General features: G+C 34.0%; 1 protein-coding gene across 1 annotated transcript; it reads left to right on the top strand.

Annotated features, from left to right (window-relative positions):
• The first annotated feature begins 10971 nt into the window (after window positions 1-10971).
• LOC121237232 (putative anthocyanidin reductase) lies at window positions 10972-12730 on the top strand. The gene is made up of 5 exons (XM_041133867.1): window positions 10972-11249; window positions 11327-11496; window positions 11607-11822; window positions 12057-12436; window positions 12530-12730. Exons 1-5 carry the CDS (start codon window positions 11126-11128, stop codon window positions 12684-12686), a joined length of 1047 nt encoding a protein of 348 aa, XP_040989801.1. The 5' UTR covers window positions 10972-11125; the 3' UTR covers window positions 12687-12730.
• The last annotated feature ends 3992 nt before the right edge of the window (window positions 12731-16722 follow it).

Genomic DNA, 16722 nt, shown 5'->3' with positions numbered 1-16722 from the left:
ACGACCCTTCTTAGGGTGTCCAAAGTACAACACGAAAGTAACTACATGACTTGTAATATAACGTATTTAATGATATAATTAATATTACGTACGTCTAACATTTGAATTGTTTTTGTGTGCAAATATCATGGATTACCATACTGTAAATATTTCAAGTGGGCAGATAATGATCAAGACATAGAGCTAGAAGAAAGAAAAAATGAACTGTCAAGGAAGGAGGAAGAGCTCGAGAAGAGAATTAGCGATGTCGAAAATAAAGTAACTAAGCTCCTTAAGATAGTGAATGACATCAAGAAGATAGAGATTGTGCTATACAGTATATCTGAGGAGGTTTGGAAAAAGGAGTTGGTGCTTCTTGAGAGAGAAGCTGTCCTAAGGCGTTCACACACATTATCCCAGGTGTACTTTGATCTTTTTGTAGTTGTTTTTTGTTATTTATACTCTCGGTAGTGGTTTATGTTGCATCTTATTCGGAATTTGTAGGTTAAGTGTTATTAGTTATTTAGTGTTATAAGTTATTAGTTATTTAGTACTGTAAATATTTAGTTTAAGTGTTATTAGTTATTAAGTATTATTAGTTATTTAGAGAACTGAATTGTAGTTAAAGTGTTATAAGTTACTTTATTTTTTTTATCACATTTGTATAAGTTACTTTAGTTTTTGTGTTGAATGGACAATTAAAGGATTCTGCTATTATTTGGTTTGTGTATGTAAGTTAAGGAATGTAGCTAAATAAAGCTGGAACTCGGCTGGTTGGCCAAATGCAAAAATGAACCCAGATATACCAACAACACAAAAACCCATCCTACTCAAACGAAATACGCATGCTATTTGTGTTTCAAAAGACCCGAGGCAATTGATCATTGAAGCCATTTGTGTTTCTATTGACCCAGGCAATTGAGCATTTATTCCATTTGTGTTTCTATTGAACCGAGGCAATTGACCATTGAAACCATTTGTGTTTCTATTGACCCAAGCAATTGAGCATTTATTCCATTTGTGTTTCTATTGAACCGAGACAATAGACCATTTGTCTTTGAATGTACCTGATATACTCTTATTTCGGGCATAGCAATATAATCTTACTCAAACCTGTTGCATCACTAGTAATATAAATAATTATAAAATCTTTCACCCTTCCAAAAATAATCGGAAATACTATCACTTTTTAAGCTTTTTGAATATAAAATAATTACAAAACATTAACCACCAACCCTTCTTCTTACAAAATAATTACAAAAACTCCTCGATGCCACCAACCAACCTTTATTCTTACAAAATAATTACAAGATGTCAAGAACTTCTCAATGCCACCAACTTTTCTTCTTACAAAATAATTACAAAAATGTCTCAATGCCACCAACCAACATTTCTTCTTACAAAATAGTTACAAAAACTCCTCGATATCACTAAAGTTACTTAATGTAAATATCAAGGAGAAAATGACTATTCAAATCCTTGAGATTTCTTACTAGTTTTTTTTTTTACTCCATTTTTGCACTTGTACAGTTCCATTGTAATTATGCTAGTATTATTGTTTCCATTTTCGCACATGTACCTGGAATGAAGTTATTAAAATTCATTTAGATAACTAGTTAAGTACGTGAAGAACAATCCAGAGCAATTGACTATCATATGGCACAAAAATAACATAATATCACCTTGGGTATCTTGCAAAGCTTGCAAAAATTAAATTTCAACCTTTTTGCACCGGGGAGGTCCGGTCGTGCGCCATCGAACCAAAAAAAATCTGCTACCATTAATAGACTAAATATTAATGTCATTTAAATATTACAATTAAATTGTGTAAAGTTTAGAAATATTATACTTTCTTGGCTACCAATCACTGTTTCTCAGTGTTGGATTAGTGAACTGTCAATTATTGAGCTGTCTATAACAGACTGTTTATAAATAACAAAATTCTTAGCAAATAGTAAAGTCAAGACAAGTGGACATCTCAACTGAGGCGAAATCATTGTTTGACTTATAAATAGATCTATTTTTTATACCTGCACTTGTCCAAAATTGGTGATATCCACTTCTGATGGCCCAAATAAATTCCTGCGCGTGCCCATGGCTGGTATATCTTCGACATTGGAACTCTCATCTCGCTAATAATAACGTAACAATTAAAAATATTTTTTCTACTTGGTTTACATTATAAAACTAACATATATTTACACGTTAAAGGAATCACACATTTATTTTTAATTCTCCCAATGTTAAAACATTCACCTATCTGCGTTTCCCTCTAACTTGAGTTTTCTTCTATTTGGCTTTAACCTTTCGCATATTTGTCTCCATATTGGATGCTCTCCTCAGAGATGTGAGTCTTCCTTTCCCTCTGACAACAAGTAGACTTTTGACTTGTTGTGGACCAGCAACTGCAGTTGTGTCCACTGTCATAAAACCATCATTCAAATCTGTTATGGGCAAAGAACTATTAAATACGACATCATTAAATAATATAAATTAAGTACTTTTTTTTTCTTTTTTTTTCATAAGTAGAAATTAAGTACTTAGAAAGAATTAAACCAGATTAATAGACATTAAAAATCGTCGCCATCAAACTTGTTTGGGTCAAAGATCTGTTGCGTGTTTGCTCGCGATAACATTCAATCACATCATGTATCCTCTTCTTTGCATCTTTGAATTGCTCATTAGAATCCGCCGCATATGTAATCATCCCATAACACATATTCAACGGAATTGAATATCTATTACCATTTGGCCTCTGATCCCCTGCATCATAGCTACTGCAGATTAACGTGTATCTTCTCTTGATGTCCTTCCTCTATCGGTCTAAAAAGTATCGGTGTGGCAATGATTTTATACCGTTAGATTTGAATACGGCCAAAATATGCCTACACAGTATCCCCTCATCTGAAATAACCCACATGAACACTTAGCATTGCAGTCTTCTTCATTAAAGTCCACTGAATATGTAACCATTTTAGTGAACTCCTCAATATGAACTTCATCTTCTACCAAATAACTCTTCATTACATCATCCGATGTAAGTAGAGATGGATCCAAATCGAGCACACCTATTACTTGCTGCTGAACTTTCCTAAATTTAGCGTTAGTGTAAAACTCTTGAAATTTCTTTTCAATTGGAGATCCAGATACGCAGAGAATGACCTGGCTAAATGACTGGAATTCCGCATGATTTTCATTCTCAATTTTCTTCCTCAGCGCGCTGTCAAACTGGTCAACAAACTCCTTCAAGTTTGTCTTTGAACGAACATAATCATAAAAAAAGTATTCATACTCTCGCTGCGTTGGGTTGTACTCATTACAACCGAAAAATGCTCTTTTAGGAAAATCGGTACCCAACTCTCACGCTCCGCATATAAACTTTTCAACCATGCATTCTCATTTAAGTCGTATGTGTTAATAAACTCGGCCCAACATTTCTCAAACTCCTCAATAGTTTGTATGTCGTACATACATTTCATCAGTTCAGTTTTCAGCCCACTTCTGTATGCAGTATATGACCCAAGTTTCTCAATGACTTTCTTTAGTATATGCCATAGGCATAATCTATGTCGAGTTTCTGGAAAGACAATATCAATTGCATTTTTCATTGCTTTGTCTTGATCAGTAATAATAACCTTTAAAGCTATACCGTCTATACACTGCAACCAGGTTTGGAATAATCATGTAAAGGTCTCTGTGTCCTCACTGGAAATCAACTCAGCTCTCAAAAGAATGACTGTCCGTGGTGATTTACACCAACAAATGGTGCAAATGGCATCCCATACCTATTCGTTAGGTATGTGGTGTCGAATGTAACTACATCTCCAAAATACTGGTAGGCTGCCCGACTACGTGGATCTGCCTAAAAAATATTTTTTAACCTTCCATCATCGTCTAAATCCATCAATGCAAAAAATCCGTTAGTTTATACTGCATCCTCATAAAATAATCTCGAAGTGCTCCAGCACCACCTACGCCAAGTCATAGATGTCGTGCTTTGTCAATGTAATTGCGATAATCTTCCTTGCCTTACAGTCTGTTTTTCCCGTCGGACGTGGGATGGCGAGATTGGAATTCTTAATTCGGGCCTTCCTTCCCCGTGCACAACCAAGGGTGACATATCTGACATTCTGATCCTTTGACCTCTCACTCTGTGTCATCACCCCAAATCTACATTTTTTACCATAATACTTATAATAGCTGAACAAATCTTCGAACGAATTGAACTCCATCCCCGATTTTGGTTCCTCAATGATATCATCACCATCCGACGATGGCACTACCTGTGGTGTACCGGTAGTGCCATCGTCAGTTTCCCGTTCATCTGATCTATCCAACAAAATTTCTTCATCTACTCTAGCAGAAGTACATGGCGCTTCAGTTTGCAGACAATCGGGTCTATCTTCTTAACCAACTTTTGCGCTCGTTGCAGAGCTTGTAGCAATAAATGGCCTCGGAGGTCCCATCCCAAATTGAAATGGGTAACCAACGTTTTGCTTAAAAAAAAAAATTAAAACATTTAATTTGTTTCAAAAATAATTATCTTATAACTAAAAAACAAGAAGGAAGTTGAAAAATTACCTGAATGTTGCTTGGATTATTGGTTCCATCTGGATATGGCAAGAAAGCTGGTGACCATGCAGGCACTGGTCCAAAGTAACCGTGCATGTAATTTTGATAATTTAATAAACTAGTTTGAGAGATGTCCTAACATAAAATAATAATAATTAAGATGTTAAACATTGAGCTGCAATTAAGTTTTATAATTATGAAATAACATACTGAATTTGAAGGATTTGAGCTAGATGGTGTTTGCGGAGATGGGTGTTCTTCTCCTTTTCCCATGCCTTGTATAAGTTGTTCAATATCCAAGGTCAGTCTTTAATAAGTTATCAGGAAAATTAATTTAATCAACCAAGAGTGAAGACTAATATTGTACATATTTCTTCCAAGAAAAAAAAACTGATCAAAATTTACTTAGCATCAAATAAGATTTACACATGCCAGACATGATTGATGCCTTTATTCTCAACTAAATCATCCATTGGTTGTTTTTTCAGAACAATTGTTTTTATGATCTACTCCAAACATTTTGTATATTTAACAGCAACTAAACCATAATAATTAACCCACAATATTTAACAAGGAAATTAATTTTTCAGCTAACAAATTTCCACATATCTAATTCTATGCAATGCAAAAATTTTGTATTTAACAATATCAAATCTAAATCACAACATGAAGAAAAAAACCAACTAAATCACAAAATGTTCTGGAAGAAAAAAACCAAGCTATGGAAAAAAAATAGCTAAATCACAACAACAATGGAAGAAAAAAAACCAAGCTGTGGAACAAAAAAACAGCTAAATCACAACAGCAATGGAAGAAAAAAATAACTAAATCACAACATGCTGTGGAAGAAAAAAAACCAAGCTGTAGAAGAAAAAAACCAGCTAAATCACAACAACAATGGAAGAAAAAAAACAAAACAACTAAATTAAAACATGCTTCATTGTTTATCAGCAAACCAAAACATTTAATCAAATGCAAAGTTAAAATTTCAGATTCATAGATGAAGATGACCCACGGCGCGATGGTATGGAGACGAAGATGACCCACGAAACCAACCCACGTCGCTGACCCGAAATGCTGGCCCACTAATCTGACCCGAGATGATGGCTCACGAACCTGATCCAAACGAAGCCCACCAACCTGACCCAAATGACCCTCGGCCTTGACCCAACCCAACCCAGACCGGCCTTGCTTTGGGCACCCAACGACGTTCGATCCAGGATCTATCGATTTCAATCTGCAGACCAAAACGACGAATAAAATGTGCCAAATTTGCTCGCCCAAATTTCTCTTCTGGTCTCCTTTTGGCACGGCACATGCACGAAGCAAAAGCGGGAAACGAATATCTAATTGCTTTCAGCTTTACTTCTTCTTTTTGTTTTTTTTTTTATCAGCTGACGTGGCATAACATTATTGAAAAAAATGTTATGAGCTGACGTCAGCCGACTGCACGCCGTCTACATAAGACGACTGTGCATAGCAGTATTGTTTAATTTGAACGGCGATTGGTTGGAAGTTGGAACAGACAATATTGAAAAAAAAAAAACTGACAATTATTTAAAAACGTAGTACTTTTGGCAACATAAGTCTTTTAAAATGTTTTAAGATATTTATTTCTTCAACATTATTTAAACACAATATTTTTTTAATTTTAAATATTCAATTTTTTTTATCTAATATTCACAAATTGTTTAATTACTATTTTGAGATATTCTAAAAGGATGTTTGAGGAATGAGATGAGAGATGATAATTTTGTAAATATTAATGATATAATTTGTGAATAGTAATAAAATAATTAGAGTTAAAATGTTTTATTGAATTTTAGAAAAGTCGAGAAAAAATTAAATAAAAATATTTTAAAATTAAAATATTGTTATAATATATTTTTTTAATATAATTTTTATTTTAAAATTTGGAAAATTTATATTTATTTTTATTGGTTGGGACAAGCTATCACTTTTTTATGAAGGTCACGACTGGTTGATTTTTGCTCAATAGCGTGATTAGGTGTGGCAGATGGAATGGGACATGGTCACGAGTGTAATATCCTTTGCCAACCGCCAGAAGTAATGGGGTGGTGTTAGGGGTGTTCATCTGGTTTCTAACCCAGGAACCCAGGTAAACCTAGACTCGGACCCAGACCCGGGTTTCAAACTCGGGCAGGAATCTGGACTGGGTTGGTCCAGGTCAGACCCGGGCAGAAACCCGGTTGAACCCGGGTTTTTTAAAACTCGGATTCCGGGTTGAACCCCCCCTTTTTTTTTTTTTTAAGAAGTCTGTTTTTCATATATATATATATATTTTATAGAAGTCTGTATTTAAAAGAATAATTTTATTTTAATAAAAACCTATACCATATTAAAGATTTTTCAAGAATAATCCATGTTGAAAATCATAATTTTTATTTTTATTTTTTATAAAAGCCTATATTATGTGAAATTTTTTTCTAAGAGGTAATGTTAAAAAGCATAATCCTAACATTGTGCAGAATAATAAAATATATAAAAATAAAAAAACTAAAATGCATGCAATCTACTACATATTACATTATTACAAGATATGAGTTACAAATCAATAATATAGTCTTCCATGTGATTTAATCACACCAAATAAAACTTCAAGCCTATTCGATGTAGCCACCCAACTGAAGACAACCGCTACATTGAATTCCTAGTATATTCTCTGCAGCCACCCAAACTGAAGAGTAAGAATGTATTTCAACAAAGAAAAACACAAACCATGGAAAGGAACACCTAACACAAGCTATTGACAGTAGACACAAGATATAAAAGCAGCTCAATGACCAAATATTGACATGGAAATCAGTAAAAATAAATAGCTTGTAACCCTACAACATCCCACAAACTCCATCTAACTTCCCAAATTCCATGATTTGTGCCGAAAATCAGAATTAGATAAGAGAACAGAGCTTTCAAGCATAAATATGTTTATATCTAATGCTATGATAATCATCCATCCATGGTTCAAGAGAAACACACGAACCTATTTTCACACAACACTGTAATTGTAAAGCATTTCACACATTAATTTCTATTTTCAACAATTTATCATTGCTAGAACTTGCGGCAGGGGACAGATTCTCTAAAACTTAAAAGACTTTCCCATCATCTTCTGATATGGCCGGCAATGTTATTAATTTAACTAAGAGGTTTTAAAGAGGGTATAACCAGAAAAGAGAGAGCTTAAGGCAAAGGCCACAAATGCAACAAAGGACAATCCCACATATGCACTTGCCATTTCAGGAAACTTGTCTTTACCCCAGTTGGATTGCCAGTCATAAACTCTGGTGGCAGCCGCTGATGAGGCCGATATCAGAAGGTAAGTCAACACCTGCCATCACAAACAAGAAGCCCATCATTTTGCTATGTAGATCAGTACAGTGTTCTTGGAATGAAGACACATGAACACACTCTATTATAACACCTATAAATCCTTATAACATATCTTCAAGTCAGACCCAACTCACAAAAAAAAAAAAATGATAGAGATCTTCAATGGATAAAGAAGCCTGCTAATTTTCTCCCTTTGATATATCATATATGAGTTAAACTAGAAAATGACATGCTGCATAGACTTTATGAGTTCTAGAAGCTAGAGAGCCAACAATAATGTCACATTCACAATTGGATTGGTATCTTAATTTTCTCCATATAAAAGCAATACTGGGTTTTTGGTATAAATCCTGTCATTTCTCTTATTTTCTTTAGATAGAGGTATAAATCCTGTCATTTCCCTTATTTTCTTTAGATAGAGGTATAAATCCTGTCATTTCTCTTATTTTCTTTAGATAGAGGTTACTTTCTTCCAAGAGAGAATTATAAAATAGAGAAACTATAACACGAGAAAGCAGAGGTAACATTATCATGGTAAAAGGCATAGAAAAGGTGACCACGAGATGGACGAGGAGGGTCAAATCAATGGGGTCCAAGTTGAGTGAATTGGGCAAATTCTTCGCAGGGGCATATGCCTAACATAAAGTGGCTTAAAAACTAGGTAGTTGTGGGATGTGAAAAGCAGGAGTCCACATCCTCCATTGCCCAAATGCACCAGCTTTTTCAAAGCTGGGTCCCAGTAGCCTAATTGTCATTAATTCATATTTATCCCCAAGTCTATCTCGTGTCTATCTTTCATTTGATCTCAGTTTTTTAGTTAGTAAGATTATCCCAAAGACTTACCCCAAAATAAAGGAAAATGATTTTTTGTTAAGCTTGATATGAAGGCATCCTCAGAGCCAATAATAGGATATATATATATATATATATATATATATATATATATATAAAGCATTTCATTTTTTCAATATCACTAGTGACTTGAGAAATTCTATGACCTACATTTCCAAAAACACAATCGTCAAAAACCTTGAAAGCAACAACATAGAAATCCAAAATGTTCATCACTATAAAAATATAATCATCAATATTGAGTTCCATTGAATTACAAGCATAAAGTGCACAACTTTGGCCAACTGCACCATGTATGTTCAACTATTACCCACAATCTGAGCACACAAATGAATTCTCATTTTTCTAAGGCATATAATCCCTTCACCTTACATGCGTTGCTCTTATTTTACTCTCCACCTAGAAACAAAATTGATTTTTTTAAAAAAAAAATCTAGAAAAATCAAAGCTTAACAAAATTAGAGTGTCGATTCTTATCAATAAAGCACAGATCGGTTTTGAAAACATCTAAATAACTCAAAAAGATTTTTTTTTTCAAAAAAAAAAAAAAAAAGAGCAGCAGCTTACCCACGATTCACTCCCAAAGTCTTCCTGGCTCAAGCCTTCTGATATAGTGTCAGAAACTCCAGCGAGAGAAAATGCCTCAGAAACTCGAAGGCTATGGCTTTGGAGAGAGAGAGAGAGAGAGAGAGAGAGAGAGAGAGAGCTAAGGTTTTGGTTTCGATTTGGACTTTGGGCGAGAGAGAGAGAGAGAGAGAGAGAGTGAGTGAGATCGAGAGCTAGGATTTTAGAGAGAGACATCAAGAGGTTTCGGTTTGGACTCTGGGTTTCGATCGGAGAACGAGAAGATGGAGAGAATGAGGGTTTCCGCTGGAGCAGGGGTAGTGTTTGGACACGAGAGAGAGAGAGAGAGAGAGAGAGAGAGAGAGTGAGTGAGTGAGTAAAAAACGAATAGAAAGCGGCGGCTGGATGAATAAAATGGAATCCGGGTATCGGGTTTAAAATCCGGTATCCGGGTTTCAAACCCTACCCGGACCGGACAGGTCCGGGTTTTGGCAATACGGGTTCCGGCCCGTATTTGATCCGAGCCGGAACCCGGAACCGCAATCTGATTTTTTGAGTTCAGGGTCGGGCTGGGAAAAAAACCCGACCCAGGATGAACAGTCTTAGGTGGTGCGATTGTTGTGGGCTTCTAAGTTGAATGGGGATTGGTTGGAGGTTGGAACAGACAATACTAAAAAAATATAACTGACAATTATTGAAAAACGTAGTACTTTTGGCAACATTACTCTTTTAAAGTATTTTAAGATATTTTTTTAAATATTATTTATGTAACGCTCCAATAGAAGGCCCAAACCACATGACCTATACTCCAAAAGGACTAGTCAATGATACAATTAAAATATCATTGGAACCTTATAAAGAGTAAGAACTTCTCATTCCCAAACAATGTGGGATCCCGTACACCACCTACCCTTATCCATATCATATGGGGTATTACAATCTACCCCCCTTAAATTCTCGACGTCCTCGTCGGGCCAGTCCATTGTAGGTGGTATGGCTGAAGTCCAACATTTCTGGATAGACTCTAATACTATTTGTAACGCCCCAATGGAAGGCCCAAACCACATGACCTATACTCTAAAAGGACTAGTCAATGATACAATTAGAATCTCATTGGAACCTTATAAAGAGTAAGAACTTTTCATTCCCAAGCAATGTGGGATCCCGTACACCACCTACCCTTATCCATATCATATGAGGTATTACAATTTAAACATAAAATAATTTTTAATTTTATATAATTAACTTTTTATCTAATATTCATAAATTATTTGACTACTATTATGAGATATTCTAAAGGGATGTTTGAACAATGAGATGGGATGATAATTTTGTGAATATTAATGACATGATTTGTGAATAGTTGTGAATAGTTTGAATTAAAATGTTTTATTAAATTTTGAAAAAATAGAGAAAAAAAATTGAATAAAAAAATTATAAAATTAAAATATTATTTTTATATAATTTTTATTTTTATTTTTATTAAATGTGTGATGTACGAATAATGCGTGGAAAAACTTAATTAATTTAAAAAGAATAAAACTAATTTTTTTAAAAAAATAAAATATGTATTGTACGTGATGTTTGTGTTAATCGAGTATCAAATCTCCGCACACACGGAAAAATTTATAAATACGGCAAACCATCCTCTCTCCCTCTTCCTCTCTAACGGTCCAGTACTGCCTGCTTCGAAGGGGGTGATCTATTAGCTTAAGAAACGCTATACTTTTCTCTGTAGAAACACGCCCCCGGTTCCGTTAGGTTGCTGACCTGAAAATTGAGAAAAGGAGTATTGGGAATCAAAATGGAGAACCGTTACATGAGTACGAGAGTCTGCGTCACTGGAGGTTCTGGATATGTTGGTTCCTGGCTTGTTAAAATGCTTCTGGAGAAAGGTTATACTGTCCATGCAACGCTGAGGAACTTGGGTCTGTGTCTGATGATCTCCATCTGATCTCTCTTATATATGGTACAGTTTAATTTAACTTAGAAGTATTGCATGCAGGTGACACATCGAAAGTAGATCTCCTAAAGTCCTTCCCTAACGCAGACAGCAGATTAGTGCTATTTCAAGCCGATATTTACAATCCCTCTGAGTTTGAACCTGCTATTAAAGGATGCGAATATGTCTTTCACGTGGCCACCCCGATGTTACATAAAGCCCAAAGCTCCCAGGTTTGTCCATTTCCAAAAGCCCTCTGATTATAACTTCTCTCTCACAAATTTTTTTAGAGGATTTTGGTCACTAAATAACAGTTTGATTACCTTAAATACATATAATGCAGTACAAGGATACACCCGAAGCTGCTGTTGCCTCTGTCAGGATCATCGCCGATTCATGTATTCGGTCACAAACAGTCAAGCGACTCATCTACACTGCCTCTTTCCTGGCTTCATCGCCATTGACGGAAGATGGAGTTTCTTTTAAATCTTGCATGGATGAATCGTGTTGGACACCTCTTGATCATATCCCAGCCCTTCATGCTAGTGATATTACACCGGTATATATAAGTACTGCCTTCTTTAGCTACAAGTTCTATGACACCTGCACATTAATTCGTACAGTTTTCTAAGAAACCCAATTGAGTACTGTTATGATCGGACAAAGATCGATCCCTTCTCGTAGCGTTATTGACTGATCTATGAAGATATTAATTCCAGTGCAAAATTGGAACCTTACTTAAGGACTTCTTTTTTTTTTTTTTTTTTCTTTTTTGGGTATATATGTATTGTAGGGATACACTAAGTCAAAGATATTAGCAGAGAAAGAGGCTCTGAAGTATAATGAATACGAGAACGGCAAGCTTGAAGTTGTAACACTTCCTTGTGGCCTAGTGGCAGGAGAAACTCTTCTTCCATATGTACCTACAAGTGTGGAAGTACTTCTATCACTACTCACAGGAAACTTGTCCCCCTTAAATGTGTTAAAGTTACTGCAAAAAGTTTGGGGTGCAATCTTTCTTGTACACGTTGAAGATGTTTGTCGAGCACACATCTTCTGCATGGAAAATCCATCCATGAAAGGTAGATTCCTCTGTGCTGCTTACAATCCAACCATCAGAGAAATTGCAGTTTACTTTCAGGAAAAGTTTCCGGAATACCAGATTCCAAAAGAGTAAGAGTTTTTATTTAAAATTCCATTGATAAACTTCCTTTCCCTTTTTTTTTTTCCCCTCCTCTAACTATGATAATATATATTTCATTTTAGATTCCTGGAAGGACCAATTAAAGGAGTCGGATGGGATTCTACAAAGCTGATAAAAATGGGTTTCGAGTATACATACGACGAGGAAAAGATATTGGCTGATACTGTGGCCTGTGGAAGAAGACTTGGAGCTCTAGCTAAAGTTAATAATTCTATTTAAAAAACTTTACACCACACGCAATTTAAGTGAGATAATTTGATTTGAAAGATTAATTTTAAAATTTTAAATATTACAAATCAAATTATATTATATATAATGTGCGGTGTAAATGCTTTCAAATAATACTTTAGAATGATTCTACTTAGGTGCATATAAGACTTGTCTACTGTATATATATTCTACTCTGTCTGTTCTGTGATGCAAGATTGTAAAATTAGATTGTTAAGTTTATGTTGTAAGAGTCGTTATTGGATCAGTCAAGTTAATTTGGATTAGTATTTAATTAGTTTTCTCATAAATTTAAGTTCTTGAATATATATAATGAGTCTACAATTCAACTCAATTCAATTCAACATCCAAACGCAGCAGCCGGATGTGGGACGATTTCTGACAAAAGTTACTCACTTTTCCTTATATTTTGGCAACTTGACGGATATACAGATCCGGATGATATTGCTCTTATATTAATATTTTTTTTCCGGTCTTCTTATATTAATATTTTATTAGTGAATAGTTAAGATTGTAAAAAAAAAAAAAGTGAGAGAAAAAAATAATAAATAGAGTAAAAAAATATGTTCTTTTAATAGAATAAAAAAAGAGCAGAAAGTGAGATGTAGTAAGTTTTGGAAAGATGAGTAAATAAAATATAGAAAAATGACTTTTGGCTAAAATTTAGAGAAAATTTTAATCATCCAAATGTAGATGCTCGAAGATACAATTATCATTGATCACCTAGGACCACTTAGACTCTTGCAAAATGAGAGCCATCAAATATATATAAGAGAAACAAAATTAAGAAACTATATACATATATATATATATATATATCAATAATGAATATATACAAGTATCGCAAAAGTAAGATTGCCATGTACAAGTCTCCCACATATATTTTATAAAAGTGGACTCTTCCACTAAAAAATATGAAAAATTCACTTTTTTATAAAAGATTTGTGTGAATTTGTGCATTTGGAACTTGTCCCCTGACCTTACTCGTATGTGTATATATACATATAAATATATATATATATATAATTGAAATGCGGCCATTTTATTCTATCAATTTTTTTTATTTTTTATTTTTTTTTATAATAGAAATAATCATTAACATTATAACAGAGTACACTTAAGTTTTGTCAAGCCAAATAGCCTGTGCAACACACATTGGAACAACTTCTCACTGCATCTCAATATCTTCAACCTTTCAAATATAGCATGTAAGTTGATGTGCAGTCTCATTTCCTATTCTTGGTACATGTTGAACCTTAAACTCAGTAAAGAGAGGTAACATATTCTTCATTTCTGTCAACAGATTCTCATGACTTGAAAAAGAAACACCCACCTCTTGTAAAGCCCTCACCATCAACATGCTATCACTTTCAAGAATTAATTTTGAAAATCTCAAATGGGCACAAAGTTGTAAACCTCTGAACATTGCAAGTAGCCCAATGGTGTCAAGGTTGAACAATTCATTCTCAATTTTACTAGCAGCCATCACTACTTTACCATTCTCATCTCTTAGAATAGCTTCCACTTCAACCTTATGGAGATAAAAAAGCATTGCATCATCCACATTGAGTTTAAAATAATCAGCAGGTAGGGGTCTCCAACAGCATATGTTCTCTGCGTTTGAAGTTGTGAATAATATCAAATCCTTGTGAACCTTTTGTAAAGAAAGAGCATGGTCAATAACCTACGTGGATTCCAAATAGAGATGCTCATCTACCGTCTTGTGTCTCCTATACCATAAGGCCCAAGCTATCAAGACGGAAGTAGTGAGATCATTTATATCTCCTTTATTCAGTAAGAGCAGAGCTATATTCTTGATAGACATATCATATTCCAAATGCTTCAAAGTAGAAATATGGTTATACCAATCTTCTCTACGAGCAATACATGAATAAATTAAAACATGTTTTAGATCTTCTGGACTATGTTGGCAGAACATACATGTAGGTTCAACCTCCACTCTCTTTTTCCTCGTATTTGCTTTTGTATGAAGCCCTTCCTCTACAAGCTCTCCATGCAAATATTCTAATTTACAAATGTTCTAATTTTGTTAGGAATCTTCATCCTCCAAATCTCTTTCCATAATTGATTATGATCATGAGCATTTGAGCTCTCACCTTTATCTCGTGTGAAAATTGTTATGAAGAATCTATAAGTACTTTTAATACTAAAGGTGTTATTCTTTTCATGTTTCCATATTCATGTATCTGCATGCTCTCCAGGATAGATAACTATTTTCAGAATATCAGCAGCCACCCTTGGATTGAATAGAACTCTAACTTTCTCTACAATCCACCACATCAAATTTTTGTCAATAAGGGATGTCACCCTTTCTACGCTATTGTTCTCTACAATCATTCTCATCTCTTTATATAAAGTCTAGTGCCTAGGAATCCATATATCTTCTCATATATTTATTGAGGATCCACTCCCAATTCGCCATTGACAACCTAAAAATAATAAATGCTTTGCTTCCCAAATTCATCTCCACGCATATGATGGATTAGTGCCTAATTTTGATTAAAAAAAACTGACATTTAGAAAGTACCTTGCTTTATATATTCGATACAACAAAGTATTTTCTTCTTGTAAAATTCTCCAAACTTGTTTTGCCAAAATGACAGTGTTAAAAGTTCTCAAATCTCAGAAACCCAAACCACCTTTAAACTTTTATTCACACATGTGCTCCCAACTAATCTAGTAAATTTTTCTCTCATTTGCTCTGTGACCCCACCAAAAGTGAGCCATCATATTTTCCAACTCAGTACATAGGCTAATAGGTGATTTGAAACATCTCATTGCATAAATTAGAGTAGTTAATGCCATTGCCTTAATAAGAACTTCTCTCCCTCCTCGAGACAAATTTTCCTTCCAGCACTGTAACTTTCTGCAAACTTTCTGTTTAATCTCATCAAAAGTTTGTGTTTTTGATCTACCAACAACAGGTGGTAACCCAAGTTATTTTTCATATTGTTGAATACTACTAACACCCCCACATAGCCATAATATCACTTTTGACTTCCTTTGTAACATTTCTACTAAAAATTATAGCAGTTTTCTCTTTATTAATTTTATGGCCTGAGCATAATTCATACTTCCTTTATAAATTAATGTTATTTATAAATTATTTTATAAAAATATCAATCATTTCAAATAGAGTAATTCTACTCTTAAACCTTTTGTGTCTCCAACACCACACACCCAGATGATGTGGAGTTATTTTATTTTTGAGTAATTCTTCTCTTAGAGCACTCTCATTGGTTAAAGTATATTTTTTAATGAATGTAAGATGAATTTAGCTTTTAACTATTTCATTCACATAAGTCTTCACATTGGAATAACCATTTTCTTATTATATGACAATAAAATAATAAAAGATGAATTTGACTTTGGCTATTCACATTAAATCTCTACATTGGATTATGAAATTATTTTTAAAAATATTTAATAATTTCAAAAATATTTTAATTTTTTTAATTATGAAATTATTTTATTTTATCATATTTTACTATTCATAATATTATATATTAATTAGTAATCATATTCTAATTAAATTATGGGTTAAAAATAGAAATTAGAAAGACATTGATGGAGACCTCGGGAGAGAGAAACAAATAATATAAAATAGATTTGATGAATAAATAGTGTCTTTCAAATTTAAAAATTACTTTAGAAGTTACTGTAACTATATTTCAAATATTAAGAATATAACTATTTCAATATGATACATTTTATGGTTCAATAGCTAAATTTTCATTGAACTTAACTTTTAGTTAATCTAATGAGAATACTCTTAAGCCCCTTTGCTCCACACTAGCGATGACGTGGACATTTTTTTTTTTAAATATTCGTTTCACTTCCCCCGAAAACCCAAAATTCAGAATCATCATCTCCCCTTTGCGTTTTACCCAGGCGCCCTCCACACCCAAAATCCCAGATCATCCAGGTGACCCATTCAAGCCCGACTCCGAGGTTCTCTCTTGCACTATATAGATTTATATTTTGGGTTTTCTTCAAATACAAAATC

Source organism: Juglans microcarpa x Juglans regia, chromosome 6S, assembly GCF_004785595.1.
Source record: "Juglans microcarpa x Juglans regia isolate MS1-56 chromosome 6S, Jm3101_v1.0, whole genome shotgun sequence".
Lineage (NCBI taxonomy): Eukaryota > Viridiplantae > Streptophyta > Magnoliopsida > Fagales > Juglandaceae > Juglans > Juglans microcarpa x Juglans regia.
The sequence above is the reverse complement of the archived record's forward strand: the minus strand, read 5'-3'. Positions and strand labels throughout refer to the sequence as shown.

Excerpts from the sequence above, each read along its gene's own strand:
- LOC121237232 (XM_041133867.1), top strand. The coding sequence starts at position 11,126 with ATGGAGAACCGTTACATGAGTACGAGAGTCTGCGTCACTGGAGGTTCT. Across the intron at positions 11,250-11,326 it reads TGCAACGCTGAGGAACTTGG|GTGACACATCGAAAGTAGAT; the intron begins GTCTGTGTCTGA and ends TATTGCATGCAG. Across the intron at positions 11,497-11,606 it reads ATAAAGCCCAAAGCTCCCAG|TACAAGGATACACCCGAAGC; the intron begins GTTTGTCCATTT and ends CATATAATGCAG.